Genomic DNA, 16,318 nt, shown 5'->3' with positions numbered 1-16,318 from the left:
AGCAGGAATTTCCCCTAGACTAGATTAGATTAGATGTAGCAAGCAGAATTTGATCACAAAATATGTGTGTGTGCGTGTGTCGATACGTGCGGTGCAGCCGACATTCAGCCCATGCGCTACACGGATGCAGAGGCTCCAGGGGGCTACGCCGAGCCCCTCGACACCCTGCAGATCTACTCCATCAAAGTCGCGGAGATCAGAGGGGGCCTGCGTTGGCCCATCCATGTCTACGGCATGATCGCCGCACGTGACATAGTCGACAGAAACCGCAACATCATCTTCGACCGCTCCAGGGATGACTGCCAAACCCTCACCAGCAAGGTTCTGTTCGTTACCCCCTCTGCCATCCATTGTTGCCAGATGTTGATTGCTCTGCTCTTTGTCTAAGGAGCTTGATGTTGGTATTATCTCAATGCATTTCAACAGCTAAAAGGATGATACACACCTGAGATAACATGATGTTGGTTCCTTGAACTGAAAAACATCTGAAATGTTTACAGGTCGATCCATTTTAATCTGTGTGCACCTTAAAAACCACTGCCTGCTCACCCAGAATTTACCCATCTCAATGTTGTCTAGTGTGATGAACTTAATCATCTTATTAGACCATTCTTCTCAGGTTATCAATTCAATCTCTTCCAAAGTTGTTTGCTCCCAGTCTTGCACTAGCAAGCGCATTTGTTCTTCGTAGCAGCATTCAACTGTGTGCTGCTTGCTGGCTTAACTCAGTTTATGGGCACTTAATAATTTGTGTCTAACTTACTTGTGCGTTTGCCACCAAAGAGACTTCCAGTTCAACTTATTTATTATAAAGTTCCACCTGTTTACTGAATAATATAGTGTTGTATCTTTATTTTTCTGCTAATCACTGTGCAATTTGTCTCCTTTTCTTGGAATTTGTTCCATTCCAATATTATTAGGACCGAATGAAACACTGTCGATTTGCTTACTTAGTGGTGTTGGATGCAGGATTCGTGCTTGGTAATGACAGGTCCTACCCGTCCCATTGTTATGTTGGGTGCCGCGACCTTTGAGATTGTGCTCAAAGTGAAGGAAGGCAGCACGGAGTCTAGGGATAAAGTTTTAAGCTTCTTGGCTGTTCCTCATGACAGTGTTAACTGTTTGGAGCTTTCCTGCACAACAGATAGGAAATACATCAGCAAGCTTAGCACGCTGGAGTTTACAATGAGTCAAATTGCTTGCTCCGTGGAGGCGACAATCAGCGTGCAAATGGTTGATGGGTCGTCATGGCCACACGGTGTCCGAGGTGAATTTTCCGCCTGTACCACCAGTATGGCCGACAGGAAAGTAGTTCTACTCAATTCTGGAAGCGAGAAGGAAGTGGAGGTTAGTGCAGATGGCATGATCCGGCTATCCAGACGTGTCGCTTCCGTTGAATTCACCGGAGAGCTCAAGGTTTGTGTGGATGCATGGTGGCAAGGCGAGGTGAAACCCAAGAAAGCTTGGAAGGTTTTCAAGCCCAAGAGAGCTGGTAGGAACTATGGTACCTTCAATCTTGGCGGTGTGTGTAAGATGAAAGTCACTGTTGCCTGGTCGCTTCTTTCCTACTATCCGGTTAACCGCCCCAATAGTCCTTACGGTTCACTGGCTTTACGCAGGGAGGCGGAGGCAGAAGGACGTACTGTCTAGTAGTGTTAGAGTTACGATACCTCCGTCCGAAAATACTCGTCATCAACATGGACAAAAAGGATGTATCTAGAACTCTAGATATATTCTTTTTTATTCATTTTGATGACAAGTATTTCCGGACGGAGGGATTACTTCTGGTGCGCCTTGCTCAGGCGTTGCATGTACACATGAAGTTTAGATTGTACTAGTAATCATGTATTGTAGTTTCATTTAGAATTCCATGGCCAACTTTGTGTGGATGCAAAGCAGCGCTATGGATTGAGTTGCTTTGGTGGTGCCAAGTTATCCATCGTTTGCATGGACAAGTGTGGTGCCAAAATGGTCGATTATCCTCCTGGCTTTGCTTGCTTGCCTACTTGCAGTAAATTAAGTAGGGTCTTCATAAGATCGTTAAGCCCATGGTATAACCTGGCAACTGATCGATTGCACAAGGTGAAATTGATCTGGTTTAAATTTCAAAGGATCTCCGGTAGTTAAGAGCCGATTTTTTATTAATAGTAAATAATAATTCTGCAATTCCCAAACTAGTAATTATAAGTTGAAATTTTGAAAAATAGGAAGGGCACGATGATTAGTAGCGTCCAGGCCTGGTCGCTGTTGCGAACCATGTCCACACCTGGACGCTATTGTTAGCAGCGTCCCGTGTTTGGTTGAACCTGGCCTCCGTTCGACGTCCCGTGTTTGGTTGAACCTGGCCTCCGTTCGACCTAAGGCCTTGTACAACGCAAGGTGCTTAGGGAAGACGCTTAGAGAAATAAATTAGGTTTTTCTTAAGTATCGATGCTTATTTGTATAGGGTGGACGTTTAGTTAGGTGTGTCTGCTAGCTGTAGAAATAGGCACCGGTGTTTCGGTAAAATCGAGTTTATTTTTCTAAATACCTCCCTAAGCATCTAGCATTGTACAAGGCCTAAGAGCAACTATGACGAGACGATCTAAACCGACGTGAATTTTCTCCGTTCTTTGTTCATTTAGATTGGTCAGGGGAACACCAGTGTTCGTTTTTGTCGCTGGTTCGTAGGTGTGTTCAACATGGACGAAAGCATTTCAAATTCGCACTGGATTTTCGAAACTTTAAAAATAAACAGCCATCAGAAGTCCTATTTATATTAATTAAATCTAAAAAATTAAATAAAAACAAAAAATCTATCAGCGGCGGGCAGTATATCTAGGCGGCGGCGGAGTTCTCCTCCTCCTCCTTTGTCAGGTCGACGTAGACTGGCGCCATCATCCATGGGAACACCTGCTGGAAGGCTGCCAGCTGCTGCTCTGCCTGCCGCTCGGCCTCCTTGTCGATCGCGCCCATCCACACGGATGTGCACGACACATACGCCGGCAATGTGCTCCTACACGGACATACTTTTGGGATCTCCATCAGCTGTGCGTGGCCTGAGCCCGGCACCGGCCCGTGCGGTAGGTTCACATTGGGCTACGGCGCTGGCACGCCATGCTCCCAAAAGTACTGGCGGTGGAGCACCGACATGTAGAGGCGAAACCGTGGGCGCTGACTCTAGGTCGATTTATCTTTTCTCATAAACTAGCGAATTACCAACTATATTACCCAAGAGTAACAACCAAGTCATATATACATTGTATGCTTGCAACCATTGAATAAATTGTACAGAATACCAAACAAAGAAGATTCAACGAGGTTGTGGAACAACTCACATGCACCATCCATAGGTCAAGGGGATGATCCTAATGATGAGCGAATGATCCTAATGACGAGCAGTCAGTGAGATGATGTTGCTCTTGTGATGATTAGTGATGTCCGCGCTAGAGCTTGCTTACAACCATATGAGGTAAGGAGCGAAGGCTACATGCGTATTAGGTTTAATAAGTCAAGAAACCTCTATCTATACGAGGAAAACAACTCGGTTGAGCTTAGACAGAGCACCAATCGAACAACATGATTGGACACCGTCCATACTGGCGTCCACACTTGGATGTTGTTAGCAACAGAGTCCGCCCTGGATGTTGTTATTCCTGGCGCCCTTCCTACTTCTACAATTTCCACGGGCCCTTTACCAATTTCGGAATTACAGAATTATCATTTACAATTAATAAAAAAAATCGGAGTTAAGAGGGTGAAACAGATAACAAGCAGAGGATGGCATCCTCAGCTTATCAAGCGAGGTGAAACACTCACAAGCAAAGGGTGTGGCATCCTCAGTGAGCTTATCAAGCTGGGTGAAACACTCGCAAGCAAAGGGTGTGGCATCCAAAGTGGCAGACTGCGTCCAGTAAATCAAAGCCAACATGCCTCTCTGCTTTGGTGCCACAAGTCAGAAGAAACATGTCTCACCAAATACTGGCCTCTGTACCGTCTGTTCCGCCCTGGTACAGAGGAACGCCCTTCTAAAGTTCTAAGCTTTTCGATCCGCTTGGCCACCCATTTGTGGTGGTGTTGCCATGGCGGACAACACATGTTTGACAAGGGTGGTAGATCGAAGAAAGCAATTTTGCAAACCATTCCACGGTATTCTAGGCAATATCCTGCTAAGATCCCCTTTGAGAGGTTGCTGGAAATGAAGAAAAACATGTATCTGTTTTCTTTCACTATTGAAGTTTTTGAGCAGCCGAGACGGGAGGTGATGATCCTAATGATGATTTTGGTCGCGTGGACATTGATGTTGAGAATGATGATGACCCAGGCAATCGGTCTGTGGATAAAGATTTGTTAGAGAAGGATGCAGAGCCGATTAATGAACTAGATGTAGGTAATAGGAAAGATCTTACTAGTGCGTAGTCTCGTTGCCAATTCGGCAGTTCTATCTATGATTTCACATTCATGGACGTTGATAAGATCCTTCCATTTAGTAGCACCTTAGGATGGCATAGCTTTAACGTTAATGGCGAGGTTCAAAAGAGGAAAGACTTGCGGTGGATACCGAGGCACCCAGAGACGAGGAAGGGCGTACTACATTGCATTGCCAGAATCCATGTTCCATATTTGAAGCGGATTGACCTCTGTGCTTCTCTCATGGTACAATCCTCTTCTTGCTGAGCCCCCTTTCTCCTCGGTCCATAGAGAAAAAAATGTAGGACTGATGCCGATGTAATATTTAATATTTTAGAATATTATGAATTAGAGAAATTTACATGCTTTCTCATTCCACTGCAAGTAGGAAGTGGAATTAATACAATGAATTCAGAAGCATCAAACCTCTCTTTTTTGAAAAAATCGAAACACATCGAAATGGTACCAGCCGTACTTAATAATAGAAGGATTTGGCAGAAATATGTAAAATCGTTTTTAGACTTTTCCAATTGTTCTAAACTAATAGAAGTAGCCTCGCGTAAAGACTTTTTTTTACGCGACAGAGAAAAGTGACTACGAATTCCCCTTTTTGTTTGCGAATCCCTGTCTTTTTCTATTTAGATTTTAGTGAACAAGCGTTTACATGAGATTAGTTGAGTAGGCTTGCCTTATCTGCTATAAGATAGCTAGTTGTGGGGCTTTCGAAAAAAAGCTGAAGGCTTCGCTATCACTCATGGCTTGTATTGTAGTCGTAGTCTTGTAGTCGACCCTCCATGCCTCCCAAAAACATTAATTACTTTTGTTAATGGCAAATTGGAATGATATTAACAGTTCGAGTTCATAAATCAAGCTTGTAGAAAAAGCGAGTACCAGTATTTGATGGTGATGGTGAGGATGACTAACCTCGCTCTTGCAACCATGAATATTTTCTAGTCATGAGAGCAACTGTATTTACAAGTTCAGTAGCCTGAGTGAGCTTTCTCCTCAATATGGATGTGGTGATTGTTCATAAACTTCTTGAAAATCAGACGGACTTATTATCAATGCTCCAAGCTCCATGTGTTTTAGGGCTAAGACTACGTTGGTGTAGGCTCCCCTTATCCTTCCTCTGGCATTCGCCGATCGATATCTAAATGAGTGGAATTTCGATTCTCTAACTGCTCTGAAAACAACTTGGGATGATGGATGCCTCTGCAGTTTGAGTTTCACCCTGTCCAGTTCTTTGAGGTGTCTGTACCTCTCACTCTGCTGCTGGTTCTGTCTTGGAAAGCTCTTGGACGTAGTGGGCTGGCCCATTACCGTGGGCCGATTGCCTCAAAAAGAAAAAGGAAAGGAAAAAGAAAAAGAAAAAGAAAAAGAAAAAACACAACATACCTCGAGCCTGGAAGGTCGTGGAGAGGAAAAGCTCTTCCCAAATCAGCGGAACCCTGACCTCGCCGAGATGGAGACGGAGGCGGAGTGGATCGGCGGCCTGGACGAGATGGAGGCGGGGACCGCGGTGAAGGGGGTCGTCCTCCCAGAGCACGCCGCCGACCTCGACGAGATGGAGGCCGACGCCGACGCCGACGCCGGGGGCGGAGCGACAGCAACGACTGAGGAGAAGGAGTGCTGGGAGTACGTGGCAGAGTGGGAGTACGAGCAGGCCCTCACCTTCCGCGATAGCTGGATTTCCATCTGGGGCGCCAAATTCGGCTCCTTCGACCAAACCAGTAAGCAAAATTAGATTAGATTAGATTAGATTCCTTCAGCAGCAGCCAGCAGACTAGATTAGATTAGGTTAGATTAGATGTAGCAAACAGGATTTGATCACAAAATATGTGTGTGTGCGTGTGTCTATACGTGCAGCCGACATTCAGCCCATGCGCTACACGGACGCGGAGGCTCCAGGGGGCTACGCCCAGCCCCTCCATTCCCTGCAGATCTACTCCATCAAAGTAGCGGAGATCAGAGGGGGCCTGCGTTGGCCCATCCATGTCTATGGTATGATCGCCGCGCGCGACATCGTCGACAGAAACCGCAACATCATCTTCGACCGCTCCAGGGATCACTGCCAAACCCTCACCAAAGAGGTTTTTTTTCGTTACCTCTCTGCCCATTCATTGTTGCCAGATGGTGATTTCTCTGCTCTGCTCTGCTCTTTGTCTAAGGAGCTTGATGTTGGTATTATCTCAATGCATTTCAACTGCTAAAAGGATGATAGATACACACCTGAGATATCAGCTAAAAGAATGAATGATGTTTGTTCCTTAAACTGAAAAAAAAACATCTGAAATGTTTATAAGTCGATCCATTTTAATCTGTGTGCACCTTAAAAACCGTTGTCTGCTCACCCAGAATTTACCCATCTCAACCTTGTCTAGTGTGATCAACTTAATCATCTTATTAGACCATTCTTTTTGAGGGTATCAATTCAATCTCTTCCAAAGTTGTTTGCTCCCAGTCTTGCACTACTCTGCGCAGTCACTAGCAAGCACATTTGTTTTTCGTAGCATTTAAGTGTGTGCTGCTTGCTGGCTTAACTCGGTCTATGGGCACTTAATAATTTGTGTGTAACTTAGTTCTGCGGTTGCCACCTCAGAGACTTCCAGTTCAACTTATTTATGATCAAGTTCCACTTGTTTACTGAATCATATAGTGTATCTTTTGTTTTCTGCTAAATCACTGTGCAATTTGTCTCCTTTTCTTGGCCACACATAGAATTTGTTCTATTCCAATCTTATTAGGACTGAATGAAACACTGTCGATTTGCTTACTTAGTGGTGTTGGATGCAGGATTCGTGCTTGGTAATGACAGGTCCTACCCGTCCTATTGTTATGTTGGGTGCCGCAACCTTTGAGATTGCGCTAAAAGTGAAGGAAGGCAGCACTGAGTCTAGGGATAAAGTATTAAGCTTCTTGGCGGTTCCTCATGACAATGTTAGCTATTTGGAGCTTTCCTGCGCAACAGATAGGAAATACATCAGCAAGCTTAGCACACTGGAGTTTACAATGAGTCAAATTGCTCGCTCCCTGGAGGCGACAATCAGCGTGCAAATGGTCGATGGGTCGTCATGGCCACACGGTGTCCGAGGTGAATTTTCCGCCTGTACCACCAGTATGGCCGACAGGAAAGTAGTTTTACTCGATTCTGGAAGCGAGAAGGATGTGGAGGTTGGTGCAGATGGCATGATCCAGCTATCTAGGCGTGTCGCTTCCGTCGAATTCACCGGAGAGCTGAAGGTTTGTGTGGATGCATGGTGGCAAGGCGAGATGAAACCCAAGAAAGCCTGGAAGGTTTTCAAGCCCAAGAAAGCTGGTAGGAACTATGGCACCTTCAATCTTGTCGGCATGTGTAAGATGAAAGTCACCGTTGCCTGGTCGCTTCTTTCCTACTATCCGGTTAACCGCCCCAATAGTCCTTACGGTTCACTGGCTTTACTCAGGGAGGCAGAAGGACGTACTGTTTAGTAGTGTTAGAGTTACGATATACTTCTGGTGCGCCTTGTTCAGGCGTTGCATGAACACATGAAGTTTAGATTGTACTAGTAATCATGTATTGTAGTTTCATTTCGAATCCCATGGCCAACTTTGTGTGGATGCAAAGCAGCGCTATGGGTTGAGTTGCTTTGGTGGTGCCAAGTTATCCGTCGTTTTCATGGACAAGTGTGGTGCCAAAATGGTCGTTTATTCTCCTGACTTTGCTTGCTTGCCTACTTGCAGTAAATTAAGTAGGATCATCATTAAGCCCTATGGTGATCGATCGCACAAGGCGAAATTAATCTGGTTTAAATTTCAACCTCTTAGCTATGTGGTTGCTAATATGTGATCCTGAGGTGGGACTTGCTGAAAAAGATGTTGATGCCCAATCTGATCATATGCAGGCTCCCATCCAGGGGAATGTTGCTCCTAACCCTATTTGTGATGCTCCTAACCCTATTCCCATCCAGGGGAATGACAGGTCCTACTCCAAATAGTTGAAATTGTCATGAGGAACAACCAAGACGCTTAAAACTTTATCCCTAGACTCCGTGCTGCCTTCCTTCACTTTTAGCGCAATCTCAAAGGCCGCGGCACCCAACATAACAATAGGACGGGTAGGACCTGTCATTACCAAGCATGAATCCCCTGCATCCAGCACCACTAAGTAAGCAAATCGACATTGTTTCATTCAGTCCTAATAAGAGTGGAACAGAACAAATTCTATGTGTGGCCAAGAAAAGGAGACAAATTGCACAGTGATTAGCAGAAAACAAAAGATACACTGTATGATTCAGTAAACAAGTGAAACTTTATCATAAATAAGTTGAACTGGAAGTCTCTGAGGTGGCAAACGCAGAACTAAGTTACACACAAATTATTAAGTGCCCATAAAATGAGTTAAGTCAGCAAGCATGTTATACCATGGCACACACCTAATTGGTACAAACAACAAATACACTTGGCAGTGCGCAGAGCAGTGCAGGATTGGGAGCAAACAACTTTTGAAGAGATTGAATTGATAGCCTGAAAACAATGGTCTGATAATTAAGTTCATCACACTAGGCAACAGCTCAAAATGGGTAAACTCTAGTGCATATTAAAATGGATCGACTTATAAATATTTCAGTTGTCATTCAGTTTAAGGAACCAATTCATCATTATTTTAGCTGTCAAGTGTGTGTGTGTGTATGGCTGACGCATATAGGATTATAAGGCACTATCTCAAGTATTTATCATTCTTTTAGAAGCTCAAACACATCGAGATTATACCAAACTCAAGCTCCTAGAATAGAATGACAAGCAAAAGACTTGGAGGAAACCGAGTATTTAGCAAAAAAAACTACCACAATTCGTGAAACCGTACCTACAAACTACCACTTTAAGGGCCACAAGTCTGAGAGGCGCGAGGAATAGAATCCAGGCAATAATATGCCTACCTTAAGGAACACCCACATGGTCAGCGGTGAATCTACCAGGAGGGCTTCGACAGGCTCAAGCCCCCCTTCCAAAAAATTGGAAAAGAAAAATTACTAGTATTTGTATCAAAATTTTGACCTTATTTGGACTAAATAATCGAGAGAGTTTAACTTTTTCTACACCCCATTAACTTTGAGCCCCTTCATTTTCTTCCAAGATTCGCCACTGCACATGGTTACCTGTCCAAATAGGTTAGGACCATAGCTTGATTTTGAGTTTCAAGGTTAATTACTCCCAACCCTTCTTTATCCTTTAGATATAACCCTATGTCCGAAGACACGAGAGAAATATAAGTTTCATCTTGATCACTTTTCCCACTCCATAGACAATGGCATGAAATTTAGACATTCGAAGAGCTCACGGCAAAAAAGACAAAATCAAGCGTGAACAATGCGATTTTCAAAAGTTTCTGGTACATCTGAAATTTGTCTTTTTTTGCCACGAGCTCCTCGAATGTCCAAACTTCACAAAATTTTGCACAAAGTTCACGCACAGGAGCCTCTTGCACGACAAAAAAATTGAATTTTTTTGAGGTTTTTTCCTGTTTTAAATGGCGGTACCGTTCATGCCCGGGCTCGGACGAGCCCAGGCACCAAATCGCCACACTCCTCAAATGGCTTGTAATAGCAAGGCTCATTTAGTTGATAACTTGTCCTATGCGTTTGAAGCTAGGCAATCTAAACATCAGCCATTGTAAAATCATGGATGTAAACCTCTTTGTTAGAAAAAACAAATGCTTGCCGCTCGCTACAAGCGACGCATATCAGCTCATGTGGTTTCACACAAGCAAGCCATCGCCTGGGCCGAACAATTGTTTTTCTTCAGCTTTGACCCAACAAGCGTGACAATATGAACAGTCAACACACTTAATTTGATCTTAACTTTCCTATTCTTCTCCTTTTGCATCCACGTTCCTACTGTACAAGGTTTTGCGTAAAAAAACATTTCTACAAAACAACTATATAAGCAGCAGAATTCACCACAGCTATGCGCAGGGTATCAACTATAGTTTATAATGAAGCTCAGCAATATTTCTCGTTCGGTTTGGTCATAACTCATGTAGCCAGAATACTGCACATTTATTCCTCTCACGAAAGGAAAACAATCACAATAACAATTAAAATGAAATGCAGATAGTGCAAGTTTCTCATTAAGGTGTTTGTTTGGACATCTGCAGCTTATTTACAGATGTATAGAGATACTGCAAGTGGATTAAGCAGGGAATATCCCAAACGTTTCATCATCAAGACCAGACGCAACTCAGCGACTACATCAACTACCACAAGACATAATGACCCTAGCACAAAGATGTCACGGGACACCACACCCTATATGGTCTATGCTAATAGTAACAGCAGTTGCAAATACAACACAAAATTACTTATAGGCAGCAGTGCTAACACTAAGATCAGCATAGCCCTCAAGGACCTGGAACAGCATGATATGACACTAAGAGCCTGTTCGGCAATTCACCAGCTCCACGAAATACGGGAGCGCATGGAGCGACACTTCGGGGGCTCCGAGAAAATGGCCTGCGGACCGCTCCACTCCGGGACGAGGAAAGCGTGGAGCTGATTTGTTCGATGATGCTCTGGCCGCTCCAGGAGCGGAGAGCTGCCGAACAGGCTCTAAGCATCTGCAGCGGGAAAACCTGGATCCTGGATATTGCGCACCTCATTCTCCTGCCATCGAGTCATCCGCCGTGTATCAGAAGTGAACAACTCTGGAATGTAGATGATGACACTCACACGGTTGATCAGCTGATCGAATCTCTGTCTGTCAACCTCATTAACGTGGCTTTCCCAGTGATGTGCGGGTAACGCCAATCGCCTCCTCACGTCAAGGATAAACCAACAATCCACATGCCACGAGGTAATCATATCCCACATCTCCCCAGGCAACACAGACGCGGCCTCCCCTGCTTCCAGTCTACGGACCATCTCGAGCAAAACAGCAATGAATCTCATAACCTCACAGAAAACCACTGCAGCATTCTGCACAGCTCTCTGGACTGTAGCAATGTGCAGAGTTCTCTGGACTGCAGGAATCACCAACCTCAACCTGTCCTCATGGCGTGCCAAGGTGTTGAAGATAAAAACCATGTCCTCGGGACCACCTACTGTCGGAATGCTGCATAGTTCGCTTGGTCACCGTTAGCACACTTGTTTCACATAAGAACAAACATGAAAATTGTTTTACTGATTAACCATACCTGCCAGGAACACGAGAATAGTTGGAAGTGAAACCCAAATCAAGAGCAACAATAAAGCTAGGGACTTGTTGATCACTGAATCTATACCAATTGCCCCAATTGTCATCGAGTGAACGGCGAAATGCGACAAGGTATAAGTCAGTATCTCTAATCAGCAAATCCACTTGCAGCCGCGGCTGGTAAGGGTCTATCAACCGGATGATATGATAGCTATGGCCTGAATTAAACATGTAACGGTGAATCGATGAATCCCAAATGTTGATTCATAAAGTACAAATGAAAAGCAAAAGACCGGCATAACTTAAACACAAATTTTGAATATAAAGGAGAAACAAAATGACATTTAAAAATAATAGCAGAGTAGACACCCTCACTGGTTCACTCTCCCCTTCACAGCCTCTCACTCACATGTCGGGTACACGTGAACATAAAAAGGAGGACCGTTAGAGGCACTGTTGTAGGGGAAAACAAAATGTGATAAAAACAGAGATTCCCCTGAACTCTGCTAACACTCTACACACGACACAGATCTCAAGTAAAGTGGACGCTGTGGATAGTGCGTGTAACTGAACTCAAGCACGAAAAATCTACTCCCCATTCATTTCCGGTTACAGTGTGACAGATGCAAGGGATTTTTGGGCTGAAAAATTTATTTGATATAAATTAATGTTTAGTCATGATCATGTGTCACATAAAAACCATTGAATAGAGAACATGCAAAATTCTGAATTTACTTTCTACTCAAAGTGCATGCGTCGATCAGCTTCAACTTTGCAAGCAGATGAGGATGAAAGTAATCCTATTTAGCCATTGATATAGCTTTTACGTTCGGAAAATATCTACATGATCAGTGATATTACCCGGGGAAGGTCGGTTGAAGGGATTGGGAGCCGGGGTGACCGGTACACCCATGTACACCAGCAGAGCCATGGCACGGTGACGGGTCATCCTTCTATTGACCATAGAGCGCAATTCTTGCCCTCCGCCTCTCACGTCAAAGATGATGACACGGACATTCTGTGCATAAGCATGAATTGAAAGCCGAATCAAAACAAAGAAAAACATGGATACGCAGTAGAATGTTACAGCTAGTATTGGGAAACACTGAACAACATGTGAATAAACAATATAACTACAAATAATCATAATATTTGCATATGCATATATACTATAACAACTTTACATCTGCAAGTATTTAAGTTCCGTGTGTCTATACTCTATACACATGCAAACGAAATTACGCAATTCACATATCTGTTTGAAGAAAACCACTCATAACTAAAAGAGTCCAACAAAGAAAAACATAAGGGCAAGGACACAGATTATCAAAGCCATATGCAGGAGCATACCAATTGAAATATATACAGATTCTACTGCTTTCATTTGCGCCTTAGCTAGAAGAGCTCCATAAAGAAAAGCATAAGGGTGAGCATACTAAACATCAAAACCATAAGCAGGAGGATAATAATTGAGATCTATACATGTTCTATAATTGCTTTTATTTGCACCTTAACTAAAAGAGTTCAACAAAGGAAAGCACAAGGGTGAGCGCACAGAATATGAAAACCATATGCAGGAGTATAGCAATTGAGATGTATGCATGTTTTGTTGCTTTTATCTGCACCTGCACATATTATTTATAACATTTCTAAATTTGTGAATTCATAGTGTTCATCTGCATGCACATATCTACACCGATCAAAAGCCGAAATCCAGTCACAGTTTAAGCTGTTGAAACCTTAATATAAGGTCTCAACCATAATGTACAAGTCTTCTCTAACCTTCTCATTTGCAATCCGTGCACTGAACTGCGACAGCATGGTAGAAAGATACGAACCTGAAGTGCAGTCTCACTGAGCGAGCACAACAATCTGCGACACAACTTCCGCACAGATGTGCAGAAAATATTGCTTTCCCAAACGGGGCATGCCCATATCTCTGCTTAAAAGATATGGGTGGATTTGCACATCCCATTAGAGCTTGTTCGGTTAGGCAGGATTTGGAGAGGTTTGGAAGGGATTGAAAGGGATTAAATCCCTTGCAAGTCAAAATCCTCTCAAACCTCTTCAATCCCACTCAATCCCTTTGGTGAGGGGATTAACCGTACAGGGCTTGGAAATTGATTTGATTCCTCGCGTATTTCCTTCTCCGGATGATTCTAGAAAATATATTAATTAGATCGGTATACCATAAATATTATTATTACGTAAAACAAATTAAATAAACCTGCCTCCAAGGAATGCTGGCGAGGTGAACGGAGTGGCCGCGGCGGAGGTGGCGCCGCCATGCCAAGATCTGCGCCGCTGTGGGGATCTCCTCCTGTTGAGGGAGGAAAATATGAGAGGGTGGGCGGTGAAGACGACACGTCGACACCGATGACGTGCGCCGTGCCGCCCGCCGCCGCTTCCCGGTGACGGCGCTGTATCCGCCGCCCTGGCCTTCGCCGCCCGAGAAAGAGGAGAGGGTTTTGCGCCGCCGCCACCAACGGAGAAGGAGGAGAGGCGGCAAAAGGTAGCGAACAGATGGGCTTTTGATTGGCCCTCTCCGTTTCTTTCGGGGAGCGGAGCGAGCCCGTGGATCCGCCATGGGCCAGGCATGGCACGGGACGGCCCGTTTCTTATTATTTTATATTAGGTATATATACCTAAAAAATACAGCCCAACGGGCTAAAAATATGTGGCCCGGGATGCTAAACGTGCCACCGGCTAACCCGTTTACTAACTAGGTCGTGCCTGGGCCGGGGAGTGCTGCACGCAGGCTGGCACGACACGGTCCGTCCAATAATCGTGACCCTGTGGGCCATGCCGTGCCAGGCACAATTGCGGTGGGCCAGGCCAGGCCGGCCCGTTTGGCAAACTTTGAGTCGGTGTGTGTCTACTTTTTTTGTTGCTGACGATTTTGTGTCTACTACTCTAGTGTAGTCAAACTTGACCAATTGAGTCGTGCTACGCGGACCGGCTAATGGACACACGTGTCCGGCCCGACACAAGACTAAAAGGGCAGTGCCCGGCATGCGGCACGCATGCTGGACACATTTCGTAGGTGGGTCGGCCAGGCACGCCTCCATCGAATTGAGTTGTTGGCGCGGGAGGCGCGAGGTGTCGGGGACACATGACGAGCGAGGGGCAGTGATTTGAGCCATTTGAGAACAACTAATGAAGGTTATCCCTGGTACGGACCTCCAGGGGTCACTTTTTTTTGAAAGGAACACAATTGCATTTCATTATATATCAGTGCTGGACAGATCTCCAGCTACAACGTCATTTACAAAATCTGGAAACTGGCCAAGCCAAGTCTCACATGTGCGAGCTTCCAATTTAGCACCATGTGCTGCTAAACAACGCGCTACTATATTACAAACTCTGGGACATGATACAACAGAACCTTCACTAAATCCCACACGCAAATGGAACTTGATGTCTTTGAAAACAACTCCGAGAGTCGACATATCATATTCTTCAGTGCAAACTGCGTTCTTCACCTGTATAGAGTCCGTCTCCATAATTACTCGATTGCATCCCATTTGGATGGTTGTGTTTATGGCATAAAGCATCGCCAAAGCCTCTGAACGAAGCGCATCCGACACTCGCTCCAGACTACGTGCTCCAGCAGCCATCAACATACCACAATCATCTCTGATTACAAAGCCCCATCCTCCATTTTTTTGTTTCTTTTAGAAATGCACCGTCCGTATTGATTTTCAAGATTTCCGGTGGAGGTCTGGACCATCTTTCCTTTTAGTGTTACTTTGGCATTCCTCCTATTTTGTCAACCTTAAGAAGCTGCATAAAAATATAATTAATGGAGTGACAAATTGAAGGAAATATGCCTTAGAGGCAATAATAAAGTTATTATTTATTTCCTTATTTCATAATAAATGTTTATTATTCATGCTAGAATTGTATTAACCGGAAAAATGATACATGTGTGAATACATAGACAAACAGAGTGTCACTAGTATGCCTCTACTTGACTAGCTCGTTGATAAAAGATGGTTATGTTTCCTAGCCATAGACATGAGTTGTCATTTGATTAACAGGATCACATCATTAGGAGAATGATGTGATTGACTTGACCCATTCCGTTAGCTTAGCACACGATCGTTTAGTATGTTGCTATTGCTTTCTTCATGACTTATACATGTTCCTATGACTATGAGATTATGCAACTCCCATTTACCGGAGGAACACTTTGTGTGCTACCAAACGTCACAACGTAACTGGGTGATTATAAAGGTGCTCTACAGGTGTCTCCGAAGGTACTTGTTGGGTTGGCGTATTTCGAGATTAGGATTTGTCACTCCGATCGTCGGAGAGGTATCTCTGGGCCCACTCGGTAATGCACATCACTTAAGCCTTGCAAGCATCGCAACTAATGAGTTAGTTGCGGGATGATATATTACGGAACGAGTAAAGAAACTTGCCGGCAACGAGATTGAACTAGGCATTAAGATACCGACGATCGAATCTCGGGCAAGTAACATACCGAGGACAAAGGGAATAACGTATGTTGTTATGCGGTCTGACCGATAAAGATCTTCGTAGAATATGTGGGAGCCAATATGAGCATCCAGGTTCCGCTATTGGTTATTGACCGGAGACGTGTCTCAGTCATGTCTACATAGTTCTCGAACCCGTAGGGTCCGCACGCTTAAAGTTCGATGACGGTTATATTATGAGTTTATGTGTTTTGATGTACTGAAGGAGTTCGGAGTCCCGGATGAGATCGGGGACATGACGAGGAGTCTCAAAATGGTCGAGA

General features: G+C 44.4%; 2 protein-coding genes across 2 annotated transcripts; both read left to right on the top strand.

Annotated features, from left to right (window-relative positions):
• The first annotated feature begins 35 nt into the window (after positions 1-35).
• Positions 36-1,955, top strand: LOC125530470. The gene is made up of 2 exons (XM_048694861.1): positions 36-321; positions 970-1,955. Exons 1-2 carry the CDS (start codon positions 112-114, stop codon positions 1,648-1,650), a joined length of 891 nt encoding a protein of 296 aa, XP_048550818.1. The 5' UTR covers positions 36-111; the 3' UTR covers positions 1,651-1,955.
• Positions 1,956-5,764: 3,809 nt separating this feature from the next.
• LOC125530471 lies at positions 5,765-8,045 on the top strand. The gene is made up of 3 exons (XM_048694862.1): positions 5,765-6,119; positions 6,256-6,479; positions 7,183-8,045. Exons 1-3 carry the CDS (start codon positions 5,852-5,854, stop codon positions 7,855-7,857), a joined length of 1,167 nt encoding a protein of 388 aa, XP_048550819.1. The 5' UTR covers positions 5,765-5,851; the 3' UTR covers positions 7,858-8,045.
• Positions 8,046-16,318: the final 8,273 nt, after the last annotated feature.

The sequence above is a fragment of the Triticum urartu genome, unplaced genomic scaffold (genome assembly GCF_003073215.2).
Source record: "Triticum urartu cultivar G1812 unplaced genomic scaffold, Tu2.1 TuUngrouped_contig_6341, whole genome shotgun sequence".
NCBI classification, from domain to species: Eukaryota; Viridiplantae; Streptophyta; class Magnoliopsida; order Poales; family Poaceae; genus Triticum; species Triticum urartu.
The sequence above is the reverse complement of the archived record's forward strand: the minus strand, read 5'-3'. Positions and strand labels throughout refer to the sequence as shown.